Genomic DNA, 24,731 nt, shown 5'->3' with positions numbered 1-24,731 from the left:
CCCGCGAGAAGCATTTTGAAATCGCGTGACCGGCTCCGTGGAGACAAGGAACTAAAGGCACCTATTGCTCTCGCCAAATGACTGCCGTAGGTCCGTCCTCCCCTCGAATATTAAAGTTTGATTTAGAGCGCAGAAAAAGGGTGAAGGTGCTTGAAATGTAAGTCAAATGAACCGCATTCGTGTACTTTAGGGGCGGCATGCAAAGTTATTCCTGGGGAAAGCTGCGTTGATCGAGAATTGAAGAAAACAACGGGCAAGCCTTACGCCTGGAGAGCGAAATCGACCAAAACGCTGACTAACCTCTTCCCACAGAGCCGGTTGTGCGACCTTGAGGCCACTCTCACGGGCGAGTTAAAACCATGAAGAGAGACGCCCGCGTCGGTCGGCAGACGGGCCTGGGGGACTCACCAGGACCCTGCGTCCCCAAAAACCGAGAGGGGGGACTCACCGATGTAGTCTCCTGCCAGGAAGCGCAGGGCGGAGGAGACCATGTCAGCCCAGCTGTCCTTGCGGGGCGAGCACCATTCCGCCAGCTGGGCCCCCGGGGAGTGGCTCCAGGCACGCACACGCTCCTCCAGCTGGGTGCACGTGGGAGGCGTAACAGTGTCACGCGAAAACTCGCCGGTACACAAGAAAAGGTTTTGAACCGAAGTCGTTCTGGTTGCGAATCCAACGCCAGACCAACTGTACCGACGGTACGGGCGGAAAAAAGTAAATCTAAATTGTCACCGCCAGGCGACAAGTGGTAAGAGGGTGGGCGGGAGGCTGGGGGGAAGAGAAGAAGCGCATGCTTCGGAGAAAACGGGGAGACGCAAGATGGCAGGGTGATGGTGTGCGACCGCAAGGGACGCAAACTTCGCGCTCGGCTCCCGCTAAAGGACTAGCTTTGGCGGAGCTTAATTTCAGAAATGCTCGAGGCACGAAACACGTCCTCGGTTCGTTTGTGCAGCATTGCTGCGAGGCAATGTGCAATACGTCCCGTTACCATTGCCTTTAGGTTGACAGCGCAGCGAGGGTAACTGCGCCGAGCTGTTAAAGGGACACTAATACCCCCAAAAAACTTTTTTAATTTTTTGCCAGGCGATTCATTATGGTGTCAGAAGACTACCCCATTAATATTTTGTAACACAGTCATGTATATTTTTATTAAAGCCAAAAAATGCAACTGCTCGAAACCGAAACCAGCGCACGGAGGTTGGAAAAGTGGAGAGCAGAAATTGAGTGGCGGAAGTCATGTGGCTACACCCGACTCATCGCTTTTTTTTCCCCTCCCATTTTTTTTTTTTTTTTGTGCGCAGCAGACGACACGCGTTGCGAGGACTGTTTGTTACGCGATTCTTTTGCAGTTATGTTTGTTCCACTTGCTGTTCTGTACTACAAGATGAGTTGTTTTTTTACATTGAGAAGTTGGAGATGAGTAGTTAATGCCTGTGCTGAATTTCCGCGATCGGCTCCGAAAAGAATACACCCAAGATGTTGCGTGAAGAGCTGCCTCCACATGTCTTGCGTCCAAAATAAGTGGCTTTGTGCAGCAGAGGTCTGCACAAGTTTCCGAAAGATCAACAGGATAGGGACCAATGGCTGGCTGTAATTCCTGTAGAACATTTACGGACACATTGGAAAGCGGACGCTACTCGATTTATGTGCTTCTTGCATTTTGTGAAAAGTAATTACATTGAGTTTGTAGGTGTCAAAAAGGAAATCCCATACCATTTAGTTCAGCAAAGTTTTGTCCACAACATTTTTTTCTTTTCAGTGATAATTGTAAAAAAAGAAATATAAGTATTGCAAAGTGTTTGAAAAAAAAAAAAAAAAAGAAGAAGACGGTACACATACACTGGGGCTTGAACCCGGTTCCGCCGCGTGTGAAGTGGACATATTTCCACTGAGCTACTGGGGGAACTTTTGTGTTAATAATGCAGCCGGTCAACTGTGGGTTGGAAAGTTTGCTGCCGATTTTCTTCTAGCAAAGGGGCTCCCGGGTCGAAGTCGGGCAGCACCACGCATCGGCCCCATTCGCACCCAGTAAAGAAATGGTATGTGTGCGTATTCAGCTCAAAGTAGGCACTTCGTGCTTGACGTTTGCGCGAGCGATGTTCTCAGCCACGAGAAGGGGGCGACGGCTCGGCAACGTCTTTGTGTAAATCAGCTTGGTGGTCGGGCATGTCGTTTGGGATGAATGCCAATTCTTTTGATCGGTCCCGAATTTCTCTTTCAAGGGCAGACAGAATTTTCTGGTACCGTGAACGACAGTTCTGAAGTGAGGTCCCACGCCCGTCGTCCGCTGCCATTGCCGTCCCCGCGAGTCCCACGATACGCGAAACGACGCCATGTTGAGAATTACGCAGTGAACGCCAGAATCCTTCCGGTTCTCTGTGCAACTTTTTTTCGATCAACCTATTTGCAGCTATTTAGAAGCCGCAAAAAATGGGTTTCATAATTTTTTCTATTTTTAATATTGAGTGTGTGCCTTGAATGACCCACCACTTCGATTAAACCTGGTGGTTGTGGCTAAAGCTTAAAAAATGGCCTGTGACCACAAAAAAGACAGTGAGCGCGACTCAAAACCGGCCAGTTCTTGATCGGCGGTTTTTGGGCCGAAAGAAACCGAATTTCAAGCCGCAAATTTTGCTCTGGGTAGTTGGGCTCCCATATGTCACATAGAACTAAAAACCTCGGCGAGCATAAATGCCCTGTCAGTGTCCTTTTCAGCTGTTACCCTCACTGTACCGTTGGTTGCGTGTTTCTCACGATCCGGGTCGTGGTTTCGGGATGTCTACACACTCTAGTACTTCTTTGAGTTTACAGCCGCAATATTAAAGAGTGGCTACTGCACGTCGTGAGGAGAGATGACCAATGCGCAGTGTCTTCACATTGGCTCTGCAGAGGCGCACATCCAAGACTTCCCAGTTGGAGGTTTTATAATAATAATAATAATATTAATCTTTATTTTTCAGGTGCCCTAAAACGGCCGAGCGGCCTTCTCTTAGGTACACCAACTCGTACAATAGAAACTCTTAAACAAAAATCCTACTCATTAAAAAAGAAATAGATATGCATATACACTGACGCACTACGAAGTGACCAAAAGTTCATCCAACTGACAGCGAAATGTAGGCAGGGGTGTGGTGATGTCAACTTGAGGTGGCACAATGCTGTTATATAATGTCTGTAAACGAGAAGGAGGTGAAACACGGCACGGTGAGCAAATATCAAAACAGGTGAGCTGTCTCGTCGCGCGGAAAGGAACATGGAAATTGATTTTACTAATAAGCCATGAAGAATCAATGGCACCATTAATGATCTTATGCAGGAATACCAAGTCAAGGACTGTTCTCCTGTGTGATAAAGGCCAAACCGGCCAAAACAACGAAGGGCCTTTGGCATGCCTCGGTGGATTTATTTCGACCACCCGGTGATCTTTTCACGTACGACTGAAACCTCGGTTACGAGGGGCTTCTTTGCAATAAGCAGGCGTGCATCTGAAAATTTGGGAGTTTTATGTGCCAAACCGACAACGGGCATCTGGCACACCCCAGCAGAGAACTGAGGATTAATTTCGACCACCTGGGGATCCTTTGACGTGCAACCAAAAGCTCCGTTACACGGCGCAGCCTCCGTCAGATTGCGCACACCTCGACCAAGATTCGAACCCGCCACATGGGGATCCGTAGGCCGGCGCTCTCGCCTCAAAGCCACCGAGGCGGCTACACATGCATCTGAGGTTTATCTCCAAGGTGCACGTCTGGCTATGTAACCAAAGAAAATCTTTTCTGCCTCCAATATGTGCCTGATCCATGATGATATTTGCCATGTACAAGGCAATAGCTAAGACCTGTTGCTCTGAATCTATCCTATTTACTGGAGTACTAATAGACACACTGCTCGGTGAACAAAGCCTGTGTGGCCACGTTCCCACACGGCATGCAGATGGCCAATCAATGAGATAGACAGAAGGAGGAGCCCAACAACCTATTGGACAGAGATAACATTCAATCTGTGCAGATGGCATTTTCGAGGATACTTTTCTGAAACTTGTCTGCACTGCACGCAGCTTCATGGGGGTCTGAATGTGCATGTGCCATGTGCATGCCTTGTGCGTTTCAGGAGCAGAGCGCGTGCGGGAGCGACAACGGCGACGCAGAAGAGAAGGCATTCGAATCAATCGAAACGCGCGATTAAGCTGGAGGCAGCGGGGAGCAAAACTGGAAGTCATCGAGCAAAAGACTCGAGCTCTCCGGACTTCTCCCTGGCCTGACCTTCGGATGATCCGAGTCCCAGATGTCCTTGTCATGTCACGCCACCCCGAACGAAACCTTTAAAAACGACGCCTGGACATTACCATCAAAATTCAAAGTTTGGGAAATCAGTACATGTGAAATGAAAAAACAATTTCCAAAAGCTGAATTCAAAGTTCCCACGTGATCCGCACCAGTGCAGTGACGTCGAAGATTGAGTCGTCTCGTTACTAGAGTTTCTCTGCCGCCTCTGAGCCGTCTCGACCGAAAATGCCGTGTTCTTCCGCGTCCCGCGATCAACTGCGCTTCTCCGTGCACGCTGCCTATCGCTGTGAGCAGATGACGCTTCACTTTCGAGTTCGAAGTTTTTTTAGGGCCCTCTCAGTGATCTCGAATTCTTTGAAACGGTCAAAGGCCAAAGAGGACGCGCAGTGAACTTTTGTAAGCAACGTGAGGGTCCATGCCGTGCCGGTGCTGCATGAAAGGCCGCCCCGGCATAGTCACAAGCAAAACTATGATGCACAGGCACCAAACCCAGTTGTTTTGACTGTTTGACTATTTCCTTTTCGAAGTCTGAGAGGTCGTCAGGTACCGGAAAGGGAACTTAGTCCAATTCCTCGACTCCCTGATCACCCTTAGTGCAAAGTGTGCCGAGCTTCACCATGTCTTCCGAGGAAGGACAAAAAGCAAGGAGACATAATTTCCAACCTCTGATTTTCATATTTCAAAAGATTGTGTTCGCAAGTGCATTCACAAGTGCGTTAAAAAAAAACATGTTTTACGAATGTCGTTATTAAATATTATAAAAATGTCGCTTACAAAGCTTCTAAATTTCATAATCAATTACATCATACATCAAAAGAAGTGAGGAGGTGAAAAGCAGGAGAAAAACGGCAAGAATAAAAAGGCGCATTAAATATTTTTCGCGCTGTGGTATTTTTTTTGCGTGTCTACGACTACGATTTGCATCGTTTGAGACAACAACAACAGATAAGACCTTTGGGTTATCAGTGCCCCTTCAAATCCACCGGCCCCACCCTCGTCCCCTAGCTTGTCAAAACCACAGCACCCAGACACCGAAAGCACCCAGCAAAACGGAGAACTGATCATTTTATTGCAAACTACGGTATGAAGTTTGTTCCCGCAATTCTTTTCATACTTAAGTGCTCCTTCCAAGAACATCTCATTGTAATACTCATATACTCGCTCTATTTCCCCATGTGCATATCATTTGTAATAAACTAGCGTAAATAAAGTTTTTTTGCTTTTTTTCGAGGTTTAAACGGCCTTGTTTTGCTTCATTACCAAAATCGAGTTTCTATAAAATATTAACTAAACACATTAAACCTTCTTTGAAATCATTACATAATTATTCGCTATGCTTCTTACGATTGGCTGTATGCGTGCTCTTCGGGAAAGTTTGTGTGCACACCGCGCGTAGCTGACCGAGTGGGCAGCGCGGCTGTGGCCTAACGGTTACCGTGCCTGCCTCCCACGCGAAGAGCCAGGGTTCGATTCCTGGGCGCGACGCGCGTTTTATTTACTTTTGCAATTTACTGTTCTGGTAAATTCAAGAACTCTGTTGCATGTTCCAGCTTAGAATGTTCTATGCGCGAACCTTCTACGCCGATTGTTCGAGAAGCCCACGCATGTACAAAAGGCAAGCCGCAGTGAGTCTCGCCCCAACACTCGATCCTGCGGTTTCGCCGAGATAGACACCCGTGACGCTCCACTGTTTTCTTCTCTTCCCTCTCTTTTGTTTTGGGCACAAGTTCGCCCCACTAAACGTTTAGTTTGTTTCAGTTTTCGTCGCTTTATTAACTGTCATTCGTGACAATACGGTATACACTAAGTGTGGGCAAACATCTCGTATTAAGTATACAGTGTAGACCGCATATAACGTATGTCGCGGGAGTCGCGAAAATCTGCACTATAAGCGGTACCGCGTTATAACCGAAACATCAATTTTTCAGGCCAAAATACATGCCATGTGACAACTTACCTTTGTAAAAGAATTTATTTTATGTTAGATGAAAAATAAAGCTTAGTTTGAGGAAAGTCTTTATCTCACCAGACTAGTACACTTCTCTCTCAAGTGTGTCACACATTTTGAAAGAAATGAGCGGCTTTTGCCTGGCGCAGCCTCTTAGCGGCGTCGCGGGTTGCGGACGGATGTTGCGAGCGTTCAGGATTGCTAACCCTAATCACTTTTCTCCGGAGATGAAAACGCGTGAAAATTCGGATCCTTCATACGGTATGCGCCAGTAATACCTTGAACTTGAGCACACGCATGAAATGCGCCAAATAAGAAATCCAGGCGATGTTCGAGGACACAAATGCTTAGAAATCACCACTGTAGTCAAAGTAAACAAACACGGCGACACGGGCGTTTCTGCCGTCTTGAGACAACGCCACGACATCGCCGCTCGAGTAGGTGGATCTTCCCTTCCAGTACGTGCTGGGTTATCATAGCGACACAGAACGAAAATTCACAGTCAAGGATAGCGCTTTTACGCGGAACGATGAGATGAACGCCGTCTACGATGACGATCACAACGTTGATCACAACTGACGCCATGTTCGCGGACAGAAGCAGCCGGCCCGCGACGGGCATGCAACGCGCGCAAACACTTCTCCTCGACCTGCTATTGGTCTGTCGTTGCGGTTGTTGGTTTCCAACGCAGCGGAGGGACGCACGCACGTGAACGACACGTGCGTGCGTCCCTCCGTCGCTAGGGCAACTGAAGCCTCTCTCTTCGCTTCTCCCGCTTCTTCGAGCACCCTCCTTGCCCCGCGAGTGCCGCTTGCGCAACGCTTGCGGCTCGCGCCGTCAGCGCCGTTATCTAGTGTCGCACAGGCAAGCGTGCTCGCTGCTCCGGTTGTCAGCGCGGTCGGCGGGCTGTGCCAGAAACCGCACTATAACCGGTATTTCCCTTCGCGCGCCTGCGTTTTAAGCGGTATGTAATTACATAGAGTTCTATAAGAGGCAAACCGGTGGTTTAAAAAAAACGCGTTATACCCGGTCCAGCACTATAAGCGGTTACGTTGTAAGTGGTCTATACTGTATACAGGGTGTTCTCAACTGCTCTTCGAACGTAAAATAATTTGTATAAATAAACCAACGAACAGACTGCAATTAAACTTTTCACAAAGACGTCTTCAGGTGGTGATGTATCAAACTGAAATTTTATGAGTGCAGGTTTCAGGAAAAAATTGAAGCCTTAAAAAAACAGGTTTTACAAAGAAGCTGCTATGTGCTGGGATCTGGAAAAATATGTGTCCATAAATGTTAGAACAAAAACTATCGTTCAAACGACGCTCCTTCATTCCGATTGGTCATGGCAAGTATAAATAAAAAGAGGGGGCAACCCGCATGAGTCAGCCTTCCTTGGCATTATTAGATAGTGAGGTCCTGATTTTTTGTTATCATCTGCTGTCACCCACTTATCTCAGCTAAGAGTGGGAAGTGTTCTTTAATTTCTTTTTCTTCTTGGGCTTCTGTAATGCTGATAAAGAGTCCCAGTTGCTGTGAAACCTAAAATAGTGGTATACCATCCTGTATAGGTATACCAACGACCAACAACAGAATGTGTATCGACCTCATGTTTAGCAAGAACATATCCTAAGTAAAAATACAACCAATGGCGGTTTGGCATAGTGACCAGAAGGCAATGACCACTTTAGTCTTGAAGTGGCCAAGGTGGCCCTTCATTTATTTACAGGATATATTTACAGATACCGTTCGAACCGGGAACCAGCCAGCTGAAGGTATAGCCGTCGAAACCTTTCTCGAGCCACCTGCCCGAGCGATATCTCGTGGAGCTTTTTTCTTTTTCTTTCACCCGCGCACTGGTGCGCGTCTTTGCGCGTGGCTCGCTTTCTGTAAGCCACATCGCCATCGCGGACACCTAGTTGCTACAGGTCTTCCCCCCCTAGTGGAGCAGTAGGGCTTTGCTCCACGAAACAGTTTTTTGTTTGTTGGAGGGTTCTTGAGCAGGCCTGCGAGTGTTGTCTTGCGGCTTCTGCAAGGTGACTGATGAAAACACGCATGCAGCGTTGCAAATTGAGGCTGTCATAAAAGCAGGTTTACCCAGTCAATGGACATGACGTCGGTTTGTCCACTGATGATGATGGTGAAAGTCTTCTTGTCTCGGGCGATGACTTTAAATGGGCCATCGTAGGGTGGAGTTAATGATGGACGCACGGAGTCACGACGTAGAAACACATGTGTACATGTTGTTAGTTCTGTGTGAATGAAAATTATCCGTGGTGTTTGTTGTCGGGGCAGGGTCGGTCGCAAAGAGGATAGCAGGTCTCGTAGATCTTGAAGATACGAAGGAAGGTCGGGTGGTGGAGTGGACAGGTGTGTGAGGAACTTGCCAGGAAGTCGAAGTGTTGTTCCAAACACTAGTTCAGCAGCTGTACATCCAACATCTTCCTTCAAAGTGGCCCGGATGCCCAACAGCACCAAAGGAAGATGGTTCACCCAGTTGGTCCTGTCGTCCTTTGTGATGAGTGAGGCCTTGAGTTGCCGGTGTAGTCTCTTGACCATGCCGTTGGTGGACGGATGGTGGGCTGTCATGTGGATGTGGCACATTCCAAGCATTTTCGCCAGTGATGCGAAGAATGAACTTTGAAATTGCCTATCACGGACCGTGATGACGATAGAAGGGCAGTCGTACCGCGTAAACCAGTTGGTGATGAACGCTTGCGCCATGGTTTGTGCGGTGATGTCCGTAATTGGAATCGCTTCTGGCCATCTGGTAAAGCGATCCACGCATGTAAGGATGTATCGGCACCCTTGGGATGGTGGGAGGGGTCCGACAATATCGACATGCACGTGGTCGAAGCGGGCGTCTGGTGGCTTGAAAAGATGTAGTGGGCTCTTTGTACGACGCTGAATCTTGGAGCGTTGGCAAAAGGTGCAAGACCGCGTCCAGAGGCGAATGTCTCGGTTGATGTCGGGCCAGACATATCTCGAGCAGATCAGTCGTTGGGCTGCACGAATACCAGAATGGTTCAGATCATGGAGTGAGTGGAAGATGGGGCGTCGAAAAACGGTCGGGATGTACGGTCGGGCGTACCCGTTGAGGTGTCGCATACCACATCGCAGTTTGCAAGTGGTAGAGGTACAGGTCGAAGCTGCAGTGAGGTGGAGGACTCTTGGAGTCTCTGCAACTCGTCGTCATTCTTTTGGGCTGTTGCCAGTTTGGAGAAGTCGAGGTCAGGTGACGCACTGAGTGTCTCGACGCGTGACAGGGCGTCTGCCGCCTCATTGTTCGCTCCAGATACGTGGCGCAGATCAGTTGTATATTCTGAAATATAAGCGATGTGACGAATCTCCCGGGTCGAATACGAGGTTCGATTAGCGTGGAAGGTGAAGGTGACGGGCTTGTGGTCTGTAAGGACGTGGAAAACCCGGCCTTCCAGGAAGTGTCTATAATGCTGTATTGCTGCATAGATGGCAAAGAGTTTGTGATCAAACGTGCTGTAACGTGTCTCCGCCGGCTTCAACTTCTGTGAGAAGAAGCCTAGCGGAAACCAGTCCGTCTGGTTGTACTGCTGTAGCACGGCTCCCACTGCGACATCCGAAGTGTCGACCACAAGTCTCGTGGGTGCGTCTGGTCGTGGGTAAACGAGAAGTGCCGTGTCGACAAGAGCTTGCTTTGCAGTCTTGAACGACTCCTCTGCCATCGAATTCCATTGGACCGGTGATGTGGGACCTTTTGGTGAGTGCAGCAGATCTGTTAAGGGTTTGAGAATTTGGGCGCAGTTGTCAATGAAGCGTCGCTGGAAGTTTACAAGGCCCAAGAATTCTCGCAACTTACGAAGTGACTTGGGTTGCGGAATGTCCTTGATGGCTTCCATTTTCGAAGGTAACGGGTGAATGCCTTCGAGTGTCACTCGGTGTCCTAAGAACTCGAGGTCGGACGTGCCGAAGACACAGTTTGCTGCGTTGACGACGAGACCATAGTTGCGTAGCTGCCCGAAGAGTAAGAGCAGATGTTGTTCGTGGTCTTCCGGGGAACTGCTCGCGATGAGGAGGTCGTCAACATATGCAAACACGAAGGGTAGCCCGCGTGTCACTTCGTGTATAAATCTTTAAAATGTTTGTGCTGAATTCTGAAGCCCAAAGGGCATTCGCACAAACTCGAATAATCCAAACGGCGTGGTGACAGCAGTTTTCGGAATGTCAGCTGGCTCAATAGGTATGTGGTGGTAAGCTTTTACTAAGTCCACCTTGCTGTAAATGGAGGTCCGTTGAGTTGTTTTGTGAAGTCATGCAGGTGTGGTAGAGGGTAACGATCAGGCAATGTGTTGGCGTTGAGGGCGCGATAATCGCCGCACGGCCTCCAGTCTCCTGGCTCCTTCTTGGGCACCATGTGTAGAGGTGATGCCCAGCAGCTGTTCGACGGCCGAATGATTCCGAGCTCGAGCATGTGCTCAAATTCCCGTCGAGCAGTTTGGAGTTGTTCACCGGAGAGGCGACGAGGTCGTGCGTATACAGCTGGACCAGAGGTGACGATGGTGTGAGTCACACCATGCTTGGTCGGTTGTGCCATGTTGGAAGGCCTCGTGACTTCAGGAAACTCGGTAAGTATAGATGCGAATCCCGTAGATGGTAAGATTTGGCGTATGCCAAGTGATGAAACGGTTGCAAACATACCATTTACAGCCAGGCGTGTCGTACCATCGAGAAGACGACGGTGGCGCATGCTGACATCTAAGTTAAAGTTGGACAAAAAGTCAGATCCTAAGATGGGACAGACTTGATGTCACCGATGATGAAGAGCCACCTGAAAATTCGACATAACCCTAGATCGAGAGTCATTGATCGCATACCGAAGGTGGGTATGGTAGATACATTTGCTGCGATTAGGTTTCTGCTTTTATCCAGGTGTCTTCTCTCTGCTGCTGAGGGTGGGATGACAGACACTTCGGCGCCGGTGTTGACAAGAAGTCTGCAGCCGGCGAACTGATCAGCAATGTAGAAAAGGCGGCATGCTGGTCGGCCGAAGTCACTTACCGCCTTTAGTGACTGGCCGGGGTATTTTCCTGCCAGACACAAGGGGGGAGACACTTCAGGGCTTGCTGTTCGTACTTTCGGTGGTACCAGCAGGTACTCGGACTTGGTGACGGCGATTGCGCTCGAGCGGAAGATGAGTTCCCCTGGTGGGAATGGCTGCGTTGTGAAGAACGCCGCATACCACCGGCATGTTTTTGCAGGGACGCGACGGTCGACCTTTGCTTGAAGTTCCTGTATGTCGGTTGCCGACGACTGAGGTTCTGTCAACGCAGCTAGCGTCGGTGTCGCGTACTCCGCCACACAGTCAGCCATTTCAGCAAGACGGTCCAAGGACACGTCGTTTGCTGGGGCTAGGACCATGTGAATGCCTTGCGGTAGCCGTTGCAAGAACAGCTCCTGTAAGATCGAGTTGTTTACGTCAGAGGCCTGTTCTCCAAGAGGCTGGTGCATCCGGTGCAGGAGTTGTGACAGCCATTGGTCTCCGAGTTCTTCGGTTGTCAGAAGACGTTGGAGCGGATTGGTGGTCGATTCCGACTTCCTCAGTAGGACAGCGGCCTGTAGTTGGTCGTACACATCTGCAGGTGGGGTCGCCGCAAGCACGTCGTTGAGTTCGTCAGCGATGTCAGGTGGTAGGGCGGATACTATGTAGTAGTATCTGGACAGCTGGGTGTTGACTCTCCTCAAGTGAAATTGGGCCTCTACCTGAGCGAACCAAGATCAACGGTTCTTTGCCCAAAATGGTGGGAGTCGTACCTGTAGTGTGGCCAGTGCTGTGTTTTCGGGAGATGCCTGGTTCATGATGTTGTCCGATGTCCCATGCTCGTCCGCGTAACGAGACCCGTCAGGTCGGTTCATGACCCTGAAGTGCAGTCCGGGATTGGGGTAGGGCGATGGATGCTGGTCAGCGGACGAGTTTGCTGATGTGTCGAGGTTGGAATCCGTCTTCGGAGGTCTCCGGGTCACCAATTGAAGTCGCCAAGGTGGCCCTTCATTTTTTACAGGATATATTTACAGATACCGTCCGGACCGGGAACCAGCCAGCTGAAGGCGTAGCCGTCGAAACCTTTCTCGAGCCACCTGCCCGAGCGATATCTCGTGGAGCTTTTTTCTTTTTCTTTCACCCGCGCGTCTTTGCACGTGGCTCGCTTTCGGTGAGCCACATCGCCATTGCGGACACCTAGTTGCTACAGTCTCTAAGAATTAAATAAAGACAATTAAACAATGAAGTTGTGCATGTGTCTTCGTTGCAATCATATGCAAATCGTACAGATGATGTATAGCTGTCGTAAAGACAACAGTACCGCTGGTCCTCCATCTTCCCGTGAAGTGGATCGGCTCTACGATTTTTTTCGTATGCACAAGGAAAAAATGGCAAAAACCGTTTGGTCGACGCTACTGGTCACAGATGGCACAAGATACAGCAAGCTTGGAATAATTCAAACCCAGATATCTCAGACTTCTGGTTAATTCAAACAAATTTCAAAATTTTGACTGTCCCGCTATGCGTTTAATGTATGCACAAGCCGCTTAATTCGAACTGTGTTTTCGTGTAGTTCATACTTATTGTTACCGCGGCCCCGTTGATTGCACTTCTTTCCAAGCACCGGTGCACTGCAGAGAGGAAACACCTGCGGAGCTTGATTACGCGGTTGTTACGAAGTTACTGTCACGCGGTGCCCGTTTTCATTGCTCATGCTTAATAGTTCAAATCAAACAACTTTGTTTCCCGATGAACAAACTTAATTTTGTTTGGAGTTGTCATGTGCTGTTTAAACAGCCCATGATAACCAACATTTTTGAGGGACAAATAAACTTATGTCATACATTTCACAAATGTTTCATAAGTGGCATCCCTGCTTATGATCAGCAGGCCTATGTAAAGGAAATCATCAAGTATCTGCTTTGTATGAGTAGCCATTCATATGAAAAATCATAATTTTATCTTGCATCAAACTTAGATGAATTTCTGATAATTCAGACAAAATTTGTGGCTTCCTCAAGTTTCGATTTATGAGAGTCTTCTGTAAAGCAAAAAAGTGACTGATGAGTGAGATGAATAGCGAGATGAATACACAAAAACAAATCCAGCAAATCCGAGCGTGTGTGGTACAGATGGTTTTCCCCGATTCCACTCCTATGCGAGGGGAAAAAAAACAGCTTTTCTCAGGCTTAAAGTTTTTCCCTAAGACCTACGCTCAAAGAATTTCAGTATATGTGCAACACCTGAAGAAATCGTTGTGAAAAGCTTCATTGCAGCCTGTTCAATGGCTTATTTATAGAATTTTTTTTTTTACATCCGAAGAGGGCTTGAGAGCACCCCATACAAAACAAACTCCGAGAGTAGTGAAGGGCCGTCCAGACGGTACACTTCAGGAATAAGTAAAGTGACGCTTCTCCGCCGTATAAAGTGCAACGATCTGCTTCCACCTTGGTTTTTGCTAGTGGGAAAGCCTTCCTCCACCAATGTCCGCTTTTGTCCTTCATGGAAGCTTAGAGCATGGCCATCACGTGGACCCGGATGTTCCACGCCCCGTTGGCTGTCAGTCAATCGCTCGAGGCCTCCGCCGTTCTATGAGCCCCGAAAACGGGAAAGGGAAGGACACGAGGGCGCTGCAGGACCAACGAACAGGCAGTGGGCACACCACCGGCGGGTGGTGCGCGACATCAAGTCTCACGACCGCCGACTTCATAAAAAAGTGGAGGACGCTAGGAGGGAAGCCGCTTTTGCACGGCGGTCATCCAAACAGAAGACGGACTGCCGGACTTCAACTTTTGCTTCACATGGCGGAGAAGCGTCGCCTCGCACGTTCCGAAGTATCCCGTTTAGACGCCCCTTTGCTTCGTGCCGTCTGCGACGACATGAGGCAGCCTCTCGGAAAGCCTCTAGACGGTGATTTAAAAACGTTCAGCCTTTCCACTCTCGTGAAGAAGGAAGACCAGCGGAGCTCTACTCAATACACTGGCGCAACGCGCACGCACGCGTTTCCCGCTTCTTCTCGTCCGACACGCCGCCGATCATGGACACGTCTCCGGCGAACCAGAGTCGGTCGCACACGGCGCACGTGACGCCAAACGGGCAATCCACGAACTCCCTCCGGAACCTCGCCGTCGCGCCCGGGAACTGTTCAGCCACCGTGGAGTGCAGTTGTCGCCGGGCCTCGCGCTTGTACTTGGCCTCTGTGGCACGATCGTTGTCAATGACGTTGGCCCGCCGGCGCCCTTTACATCGCTGGTTCTGTTCTCAGTGGAGGCTTTCCAGGCGAGCGATGTGCTCTTCTTAGGCAAGAAAATCTGAAGCGCTTGACGCAGTGGAAGTCAAGGCGACAGTGGCTTCGCGGCGGTTGCAGACCCATTCGCACTGCTGCATACGTCACCGGTCCTTTCGCAGCCAGTCTTCTTTCCCCGAAAGGACGCAGCTGACCCATTCTAAGTCCAAGCCGAAACTGATAAGGGCGTAGGAAAAAGCGCGCAAAACAGACGAGGACGAAGTGACGTACGTGACGAGCGCTGCGCTCGTTACGCGTGCTTCTTCCTTGTCGTCGTCTCTTTTGGTGCTGTTTCCTCCGATGAATTCCCACCAACACACCCAGCAATCCATTCTTCTATGATAGCTGGAAAGGTTGGCGCATTCTGCGAGCGACGGCAGCAACCAGACTAGTTGTGTGCTCGCCGCCGTCGCTTATAAATGGCAGTAGCTGTCCAGGTAGGTTTGTGTCAACAGCCGTTTGATACCGGACACGATTCTGGGGAACCTAGCCCTTAACAGCTCCGCTGTAAAAGCACAAATGACTAAAAAGAGAAGAAGGGGACAGGAAAGAGCACTTTGTCCTGTCCCCTTCTCTTCTTAGTCATTTGCTCTTTTTAAATCACTATCTAGATGTTCAACCAACTAGCCCCCAAATGATCTTGATCCTCTCGGAGAGCGCGGCCAAGAATGTTGTGGACCTCCTTGGCCGCGCGCCGTCGAGAAGGCGGGGAGCACACGGTTGATTCGATCGGTCCTCTACCCGGTAACGGCCCAAAATGCGCGCAATGTGCGATGTCGGTTGCTGCCTGTACCGCACGCGGCGCGGGTATGCATTCCGGGAAGTTGTCACCCACCTTGGCGGCGGACATCTTGTGTTCGGGGGTCTCGCTGAACAGGTCTCTGAGCAGGGCGAAGAAGCATGAGGGTCGGCACGGGGGACTAGGGGGAGGGCCCACGCTGCACGCGCTCCTGCACGAGAAGGCAAGAACGAGATGAGGCTCAGGAACGCCGAGGCCCCTTCTGGGAGGTCGCAGCGGGCTCCACGGGAAGGCGGTTCTCGAAAGTGCTTCCACGGTTTCGGCCAGATAACGTCTTAAAGTGTCATGGTGTTGCCTACTGCAATTCTGACGGTGGCGCGGCAGTGCAAATGAATGTGGCAGACGCCCGTCCTGCTGTAGGTCACTCTGCAGCCAGAGAGTTAACAAAAACCGAAGCAGACGAGAGATGGGATGCTGCGACGACAGCGAACCTTGTGTCTGCTCGCCTTTTTCGCCGGCGTTTCCACGACACACCGCCTGAACCGTGACATCTGACGGCCCAACTAACCGGCTCCTGCGATACTAATTGTTGTCCTTTTGAGACCACTTTCAAAGCATAGGTGGGATAGGATGGTAAATACACTGGTTGAAGACGCGTTCCAAGTGCTGTAATGACAACGAACGCGTGCATGGCACCGCCGCCCGCCACGCACTTGCTTTCCTTAAGCAAGGTGTGCTTTGACTTTGAAGCGAGTGCCTTCAAAAACGTCTGTTTAGTCTCTGTCTGTAAAGGACTACGAAATGAGATTTCAAAGCCAGCTCGAAAATCAATTCAAACATTTTTTCAGGAAATGGATTTTCGGAGAGAAGTTTAAGGAACCGCAAAAGTTCGAGGTCCTGCAGATTCTTTGCGAGGTGACCTCGCAAGCCGAGAAAGAGGACAGCCAAATTTTTTTCTTCTCCAGTTTTTATTGAGTGCCGGAATACGCAAATTATGGATTCTGCAGACCTGCAGTTAGATGCTGAATTTGTTTGGCAAAATTATCAAATGATAAACCTTGCTCGAAAGCTGCCAGTAAAGACGTAATTCTTTTACCGATCCTTTCGACGGATTTCAATAGCGACCGTCGCTGCCTTTTTTGCAGAACACTTCCGCACAGAGAAGTTGAGCAACCAAAAGTGAGTGACAAACATTTGCTCGCACAAAGAAGCTGCAATGGTAACGAGACTACCGCAGCAGTCTTGCAGGACCCTATTGCGAGAGTGAAGCAACCAGAAATGCCATTTGCCGCTCAGCTGACAGAGGGGGGGAGCATCTTTCTTGCCGGACCAGTCAATCTCCTGTCTCTTACCGCCTAACCCCACTCTCTGCACGACAGAACCGTAATACCCCAAGATATGCCCACCCCCAAAAGATAATTCGCCTTAAGTTGAGCCTAGTTGGGTCATATTAGTGATGCATCAGCTTGAACTTACAGAAATGGACGTAGAAAGTACAGGACAAAAGAAAACAGCTGACTAAGAACTTTGCTTTCGTACTCTTCTTCTTCCCACAGCTTGTAAAAAAAGGCGATTGCGAAGAAGGAGAGCACTGAAGAAAAGTTATCTGTCAGGTCTCATCCATTGTCCTGTTCTTTCCACGCCTATTTCTGTAAGTTCAAGCTGATGCATCACCGATAATTCGCCCCTTATTTTTGGCATCATTTGCTATTTTTTGAAAAAAAACCAAAAGATAGCCCATTTCTAATAATTGCAGTGCCCTGGCCAATAGTGACCTCGGCAGAAACGGTGTTACTTAGCCACGGAAGGAGATGGGCGAACAGTGAGAACTGGGAAGGACAGTCGTCTGGTTCATTGATCCTCCCTGCAATCACAAGTTTTGCAGGTCACTAAATCAAAAACTAACAATTTTGCAACATTTTTTTTTTTTTTTTCCGCATTGAAAATTAGTTTACTCTTCATTTTCATCTGATTTGCTTTCGATTTTAGGTGGGCTATCTCTCGGGTACAGTACGAGCAGAAAGTGCAGACCGATGGTTGATTAATTCAGCGGGCATTTAGCTTCCACCACCCTGTTGGCTCAGCAGTGAACGAAGGACACATAAACAACTTCATTTTTGCGGGCTCAATATTTTGCAAAGTCGGCGCAGTACGGGTTTCAGGAATATCTTGCCGGCACAAAATTTTATGAATCGGGGCGGTACACTATGTATTTGTTACCATAGGAAAAGATACTAGTTGGGTCTATATTTTTTGCTATATTATTCTAGTCGCAAACTTTGCGAAAATGAGGTCCTCACAAAAATCGAGTCGTTCACAGTCCACCATTTCAATGACCGCCTTCTGTACGCTGCCCTGTTCGTCTACCGGGCAGGGGCATGCGTTCCGAGCAGGCAAAGGGGGCGGAGGCACTCACGGGGGTCGAGCCGCCGGGGGCGACGGGGGCGGGGCCTCTGCCGGAAGCTCCTCCTCCTCTTCTTCCTCCTCGGGTGGCGGGGGGGAAGGCGGGGCCGGGGGAGGGGCCTCCGGGGCAGGGGGCGACGGGGCGCGCTCTCCCACCACGGGCGCCGGGGCCACTGCCACGCGCGCCTTCTTGGGACGACTCTCCTCTGCATGGAGCACCAGACGACGGTTAACGAGGACGGGTAACGCCGGCGCCCCTAAGTGAGCAATGCATGGAGCGTCGGCACTTTGTAATGTCTCGTGGGAGTCGCCATCTTGGTGCCTATTGCGGATCAGATGCGTATAACAAACATTACGATAATAAAATGCGACTTTCTGAGCTTTAAAGGGATACTTCAACGAAATTTGAAATATACCCGTCGTGTTCAGAAATATGTTCATATGATTCACAATATTCGTAAATTATAATCGCACGTTTGTGTTCTGAGCCTGATGGCTGTAATTTTCGTTATAAACGGCCCACTCTGGCAAGCGCTCGGACAGCAACCAGCAGAGAGCATGTCACATCCGCCACAATCCTGACGTAGTTCGTTTTGGGAGGAGCAAAGCTGCGGCGAGGCTGACGTCGAGAGGATGTCCCAGTCGTTCCAGCCACCGAAGCGGCTGCTTTTGTACGAATTTTGAGTGATTGGTTAATCTTCTATAATCTTGAAGAGGGACAATAGCGACTTTTGGGACACACAAAAGATATTCTCGGGGAGAGGGGAATTCCTCCTACCCCTCTCCTCTCGTGGTGGCCGGAGGCAAGACAGTTTTCGTCACTACCTGTCAAGGTTCCTAGACTGGCATTACAAACAAGGCGTTAGCGACATTCACCAGGTGCTTTGCTGATTGTGTAATTCGTTTTAAAATTCCTTTTCGCGTCGAGATTGGAGTGTCCAATGTGAACACATATAAACCAAGAAATAAGCGCCGAAATTTCTTTGTAGTATCCCTTTAAGCACGGTGTAGGGAAGTTTGGGCGACGTTGTTTCACTACGTCGCGGATTGCTCGAAAACTTTCTGGAGGAAAAAGGAGCACTTCCTGCGATTTTAAACAAAGATTTAGACGACTCTCATTACAACAAGGTGGAAAGTTGGGCGAGTTGATTGATGGTCATATTGAATGGGTTAAAACAGTGCAGAAAGACGAAGGACCAGTAAAAGAAAACACACAGACACAGCGCTGTAGCAGCGCTGTGTCTGTGTGTTTTCTTTTACTGGTCCTTCGTCTTTCTGCGCTGTTTTAACCCATTCAATATGACTCTCATTAATTCAAACTTTCTTAATTCAAATTTGCAGATAATTCAAACTAGCATGCAGGTCCCATCCTATGCGTCTCTATGAGAGGAAACTCCTGATAATTCAAACTTTGCTTCATTCAAACATATTTCCAGCGCCCCTCGAGTTTGAATTAACGAGATTCGACTGTATAGTGAGACTCTGAGACCTCCACTGAGCAAATGACGTAGTATATGACGTAGCAAGGTCCCGACTCGAGGAGAGCTCGAGAAAAATCAAGACAAGGTGGCAGTTAGTGGCCAAAATAATTGAAACCTGTAAGTGTGGAAGACTACTAAAGAAGGAGAGATTGAACGTGACGATAGCCCCGTGATCTAGGAGGAGCTGCACCGTGCATCTCGTCGAAAGGTACAAGGGAGCCACTCTCTTCTTATACTAGAACGGCGATTCCGTCGTCACTACAAACTGCGGGCCCACATGCCATAGACCAGTGGTTCCCAAACTTTTTGGACCCACAGAACCCCAGGAAGCCTTGAAAACTGCCGTGGAACCCCCGCCCCTGCCCATGTTTGCCAGCCGAGAAGCAATAAAAGCCCAATTGTAGGCAATTTTGCTTGTGTTGCTTCTCATATACTATCCCCACCAGATCAATTGCCAAGTCAGTACAAAGGGAGATGAAGGCGCGTTGCACAGTCATGCCGCGCAGCCCACGACATGAGGGGTGCAATTTGGGTGTTCGCGGAACTCATGAGACCAGCCTGAGGAACCCCTGTATTCCGCGGAACCCAATTTGAGAACCCCTGCAATGGACGATTCTGAAAGCCAACCAGGGACGTCACAAACCCGTCAAAATTTGAGTTCGACCGGGTTTGGCTTTTTCATACTCTTAAAGACCGACCAACGAAACCATTTTCCGCAAGGTAGGAAAATGCCCCTCGCGTCCTCCTCCTTTCACCCTCTCCCAAAAATCACGTGACGGCAGAGGCTTCTTTTGTGTCGGCTTTTTCTGTAGGGATAATCCTCAAAAAGCGCGAAACGAGCGGCTAGCTGCGAGCGCCACAACGACCTTGAGACGTCCAGGTGTCTTCCCTCGTTGACGCGGGCACACGCAATCCGCAGGATTGAGGAAGCCAGCGCGACCGAACTCTTTTTCCCATGAGCTGCAGGTCCGAGGCCGCTCGGTCGGTGAAGATCGAGGGGTCTTGGTATGCTGGGTTCGTTCCAGCAGCCGCTTTCTGGCATCGCGCGGCTGCTGGAACCATTCTCGCGTCTGCACACGGATTGGCTTGCACAATAAAGGGTTCAGGTCGTCCATAATACATTTATTTCCGAAACTTATAAATCAAGTGGCTTTCCCTAATCTCTTCATTACTGTTTGAAACACATCTCCTCTCATAGGTTGTTCATCCCATTTTGGACTCTTTTGCGTATTTATTCCTCCATACGTCTGCTTGATGACTGTTTTATAACTTGATAAAGACCTTTAAATATTGGCTCGGGCTTGCGCGATCAACGCTGTCCCGGATTTATTCAATATTGGAAAGATTGGCGTCAGGAGGGGTTGAAGAAGCAAACCGTAATTTTTGCTTCTAATGAGGACGGCACAATCGTAAGATAGGTCTTTGCTTCACCTGTATCCACAACGCCCCATCGTTTGCACGATCATAATTTCTCAGTGACATAGGTGTATACCACCTTTTACTCATGGTTACTATAGATGGGGCCCCACAGGCTTTCCCGTTATCAGCGAGTCGACTTTTTAACGACCGGCGACTCTCCTGAGTGAGAATAAATATTATCACCTTCAAACAACATCCACCCCTTTCTCCCCCCCTTTCCCGAGTTGGGGAAATATCAGGCAACTCCGGGAAGCAGCCTGCAGACTGCGCTTTTCGGCTACTCATTCTCAACACATTCGAACGTGGAAGTAAACACATCACATCAACGACGCCCTGTTTATTTGCAACCTAAATAATGTGGCTCTTCTGTTGGGACCCAATCAATTTCATCATCAATCATTATTTGTTACAACTTCATGGTGAATGTGTGTTCGTAGTGATGCCACAAAGTGGTCGATTCAAAGGGAGAAATAGGTCCTCGTATTTATTTTGCGGAAATACTCGCTCCTGTGACGCTCTAGTGCGTAAGGTCAAAGCACCCGAGGCAGTGCGTAATACTTTAAAACTGTCGTTGATGATGAAATATTTGTGGGAAGCGCGTAAAATTGTTTACACCACGAAGACATACCTAAACACTACAAAATATCGCAATTGCAAAAAAATACAGAAAAAAATCAGCTTGCGAAAACCGTTGTTTTCCTCTCTCTCTATTTCTTTTTTTTTTCGCGCCACTACAAAAAAAAAAAAAAAGCGGCCGAGCAACGAAATTTTATCAAAACCTCGCTTCTTGGAGAAAGGACACCAGGCTATATGGTAGTGAATCTGCCAGGGAGTTTGTAGAAATAATGGGCGACCATTGAATCTGCACGAATCATGCCCGCGATATTTCCATTTTCCTTCCACGCGATTAGAAGGCAAGACGCTGGGATAATTCATGTGCACTAACATTCTGCTTCTAAAAGAAAGTACCAGATTTCTAGCGCATGTCATTTTAGATGTAAATAGTTTAATCACTGTGCACAAACATTCAAGGCCTGGAGGATGACATGGAAGCATGGCGGAAAGCAGCTTGCTGAAAATAGAAGTCTGTATTGCATTGCACTGGTGTTAAAAAATATTACGTATTTTTGTCTTATTTCCGTGCCAAAATAAAAACAGCGTTTAGAAACCGAACACTGCGTTTTGAGGAGCGCCGAAAGGACATTAAAAACCGGGACAACCAGAGCTTGTCCTGGTTCCTTGTTTGTTCGGAGCCTTTCAAAAGGGGATGAAAAATTATGAACCGAGTGACCCGACTTACCACATTAGAGCAGTTAATTTCCATTGCGACAGGCTGTCTTCAAGCGTCTAGCATAGTCCAGCTTGTACTGGTTCGTTTTTACTTTCGGTTCCTTTCAAAACGTTGGCTCTAAGCCACTGGACCAAACTACCACATTCATAATCTGCGGAAGCGGAGAAGTGGAAATGCAACAAAATGAATGGTTCGCCCACGACCGGATAGAAGGGAGCCGAAATTTCTTTCAAGAAACACACAATCTTCTCTTCAATTCTGTCTAACAATTTTATGTGAAGGTGAAGGTGTACTTGGCTATGGCATTATTCGTTTAGGAATCAAGCGAAACTTTGTATTGGATCATTAGATGTCTACGTTCACTCCCATTCGATGCTTATCATGTTCTCGACTATGTACACGGGGTGGTTTTCAGCGGTAGGTTTTTAATCTGATTGCCCGCCCGCCAAAGCGCGAGCCAGAACGCACTACGGCCGCGGGCCGTCGCGCTCTTCTCCTTCTTCTCCGTATCAATATACAATCAAAGACGCAGGCGGGGCCGTCAATCGTGCTGGTGTCGGGAACCAGTAATTCTGACCCTTGAAATGCAGGCGTGACGCAAAACCCAGAGGCGTATCGTTCGCCCACCTACGTTCCTCCCAGGCGGCGGAGACTGTCGTTTAGAGGGGATTATATTCTGAACGGAATCGGATCCAAGTTACTCGAGCAAGCTCGCATTCTGCTCGCAAAGCCCAGCCACTAAGCAAATGTAACGGACGGTGGTTCGAGAGGCGTGCAACCCTTGCCCGCTTCGCCCTCCCAACCACTTCTCCGCTTCCGTAAATTTTGAATGTTGTGGGTTGGTCCAGTGGCTTAGAGACCACTTTTTGATAGGAACCGAAAATAAAAACGGACCAGTACAAGCTCAACTATGCAAGATGCTTGAAGAGAGCCTGTCGTAATGAAAATGAACTGCTCTAATGTGGCAAGTCGGGTCAATCTGTTTATAATTGTACATCCCCTTTTAAAAGGCTCCGGAAAAACAAGAATCCAGGAAAAGCTGAGTGACGCAAGGCGCCTCGTATTGTTCAGGTTGTCCCGGTTTTTTATATCCTTTCGGCGCTCCTCAAAACTCAGTGTTCGGTTTCTAAACGCTGTTTTTATTTTCGCACAGAAATAAAACAAAAATACGTAATAATGTTTCACACCAGTGCAGTGCAATAGAGACTTCTATTTCCAGCAAGCCGCTTTCCGCCATGCTTCCATGTCATCCTCCAGGCCGCGAATGTTTGTGCACACTGATTGAACAATTTACATGTAGATTGACATGCACTAGAAATCTGGTACTTTCTTTTAGAGGCAGCATGTAAGTGCACATAAATTCCCCCAGCGTCTTGCCTTCTAATCGCGTGGAAGGAAAATGGAAATACTCATTCACAACCATATATCCTGGTGTCCTTTCTCCAAGAAGCGAGGTTTTGATACAATTTCGTTGCTCGGCCACTATTTTTTGTAGTGGCGCGAAAAAAGAAGAGAGAGAGAGGGAGGGGGGAGGAGGGAGAAAGCAACGGTTTTCGCAGACTGATCGTTTTTGTTTTGTTTTTCTGTATTTTTTTGCAATTGCAATATTTTGTAGTGTTTAGGTATGTCTTCGTGGTGTAAACAATTTTACGCGCTTCCCACAAATATTTCATCATCAACGACAGTTTTAAAGTATTACGCACTGCCTCGGGTGCTTTGACCTTACGCACTAGAGCGTCACAGGAGCGAGTATTTCCGCAAAATAAATACGAGGACCTATTTCTCCCTTTGAATCGACCACTTTGTGGCATCACTACGAACACACATTCACCATGAAGTTGTAACAAATAATGATTGATGATGAAATTGATTGGGTCCCAACAGAAGAGCCACATTATTTAGGTTGCAAATAAACAGGGCGTCGTTGATGTGATATGTTTACTTCCCCGTTCGAATGTGTTGAGAATGAGTAGCCGAAAAGCGCAGTCTGCAGGCTGCTTCCCGGAGTTGCCTGATATTTCCCCAACTCGGGAAAGGGGGGGAGAAAGGGGTGGATGTTGTTTGAAGGTGATAATATTTATTCTCACTCAGGAGAGTCGCCGGTCGTTAAAAAGTCGACTCGCTGATAACGGGAAAGCCTGTGGGGCCCCATCTATAGTAACCATGAGTAAAAGGTGGTATACACCTATGTCACTGAGAAATTATGATCGTGCAAACGATGGGGCGTTGTGGATACAGGTGAAGCAAAGACCTATCTTACGATTGTGCCGTCCTCATTAGAAGCAAAAACTACGGTTTGCTTCTTCAACCCCTCCTGACGCCAATCATTCCAATATTGAATAAATCCGGGACAGCGTTGATCGTGCAAGCCCGAGCCAATATTTAAAGGTCTTTATCAAGTTATAAAACAGTCATCAAGCAGACGTATGGAGGAATAAATACGCAAAAGAGTCCAAAATGGGATGAACAACCTATGAGAGGAGATGTGTTTCAAACAGTAATGAAGAGATTAGGGAAAGCCACTTGATTTATAAGTTTCGGAAATAAATGTATTATGGACGACCTGAACCCTTTATTGTGCAAGCCAATCCGTGTGCAGACGCGAGAATGGTTCCAGCAGCCGCGCAATGCCAGAAAGCGGCTGCTGGAACGAACCCAGCATACCAAGACCCCTCGATCTTCACCGACCGAGCGGCCTCGGACCTGCAGCTCATGGGAAAAAGAGTTCGGTCGCGCTGGCTTCCTCAATCCTGCAGATTGCGCGTGCCCGCGTCAACGAGGGAAGACACCTGGACGTCTCAAGGTCGTTGTGGCGCTCGCAGCTAGCCGCTCGTTTCGCGCTTTTTGAGGATTATCCCTACAGAAAA

The 24,731-nt window shown here is 48.6% G+C and overlaps 1 protein-coding gene across 1 annotated transcript in view; it reads right to left on the bottom strand.

The window, feature by feature from the left end:
* The window catches only part of LOC8033554 (nuclear factor related to kappa-B-binding protein), a 65,324-nt gene that overhangs the window by 13,769 nt on the left and 26,824 nt on the right, over positions 1-24,731 (bottom strand). The window contains exons 10-12 of the mRNA XM_029972679.3: positions 17,687-17,879; positions 15,367-15,481; positions 449-578 (exon numbers count right to left, since the gene is read on the bottom strand). Of these exons, the coding sequence (XP_029828539.2) occupies positions 449-578; positions 15,367-15,481; positions 17,687-17,879 (438 nt within the window). The remainder of the gene's footprint in view (positions 1-448; positions 579-15,366; positions 15,482-17,686; positions 17,880-24,731) is intronic.

Source organism: Ixodes scapularis, unplaced genomic scaffold, assembly GCF_016920785.2.
Source record: "Ixodes scapularis isolate PalLabHiFi unplaced genomic scaffold, ASM1692078v2 PGA_scaffold0__279_contigs__length_252992795, whole genome shotgun sequence".
Classification (NCBI taxonomy): domain Eukaryota; kingdom Metazoa; phylum Arthropoda; class Arachnida; order Ixodida; family Ixodidae; genus Ixodes; species Ixodes scapularis.
Note: the sequence above shows the minus strand (reverse complement) of the source record. Positions and strands in the feature narration are given on the sequence as shown.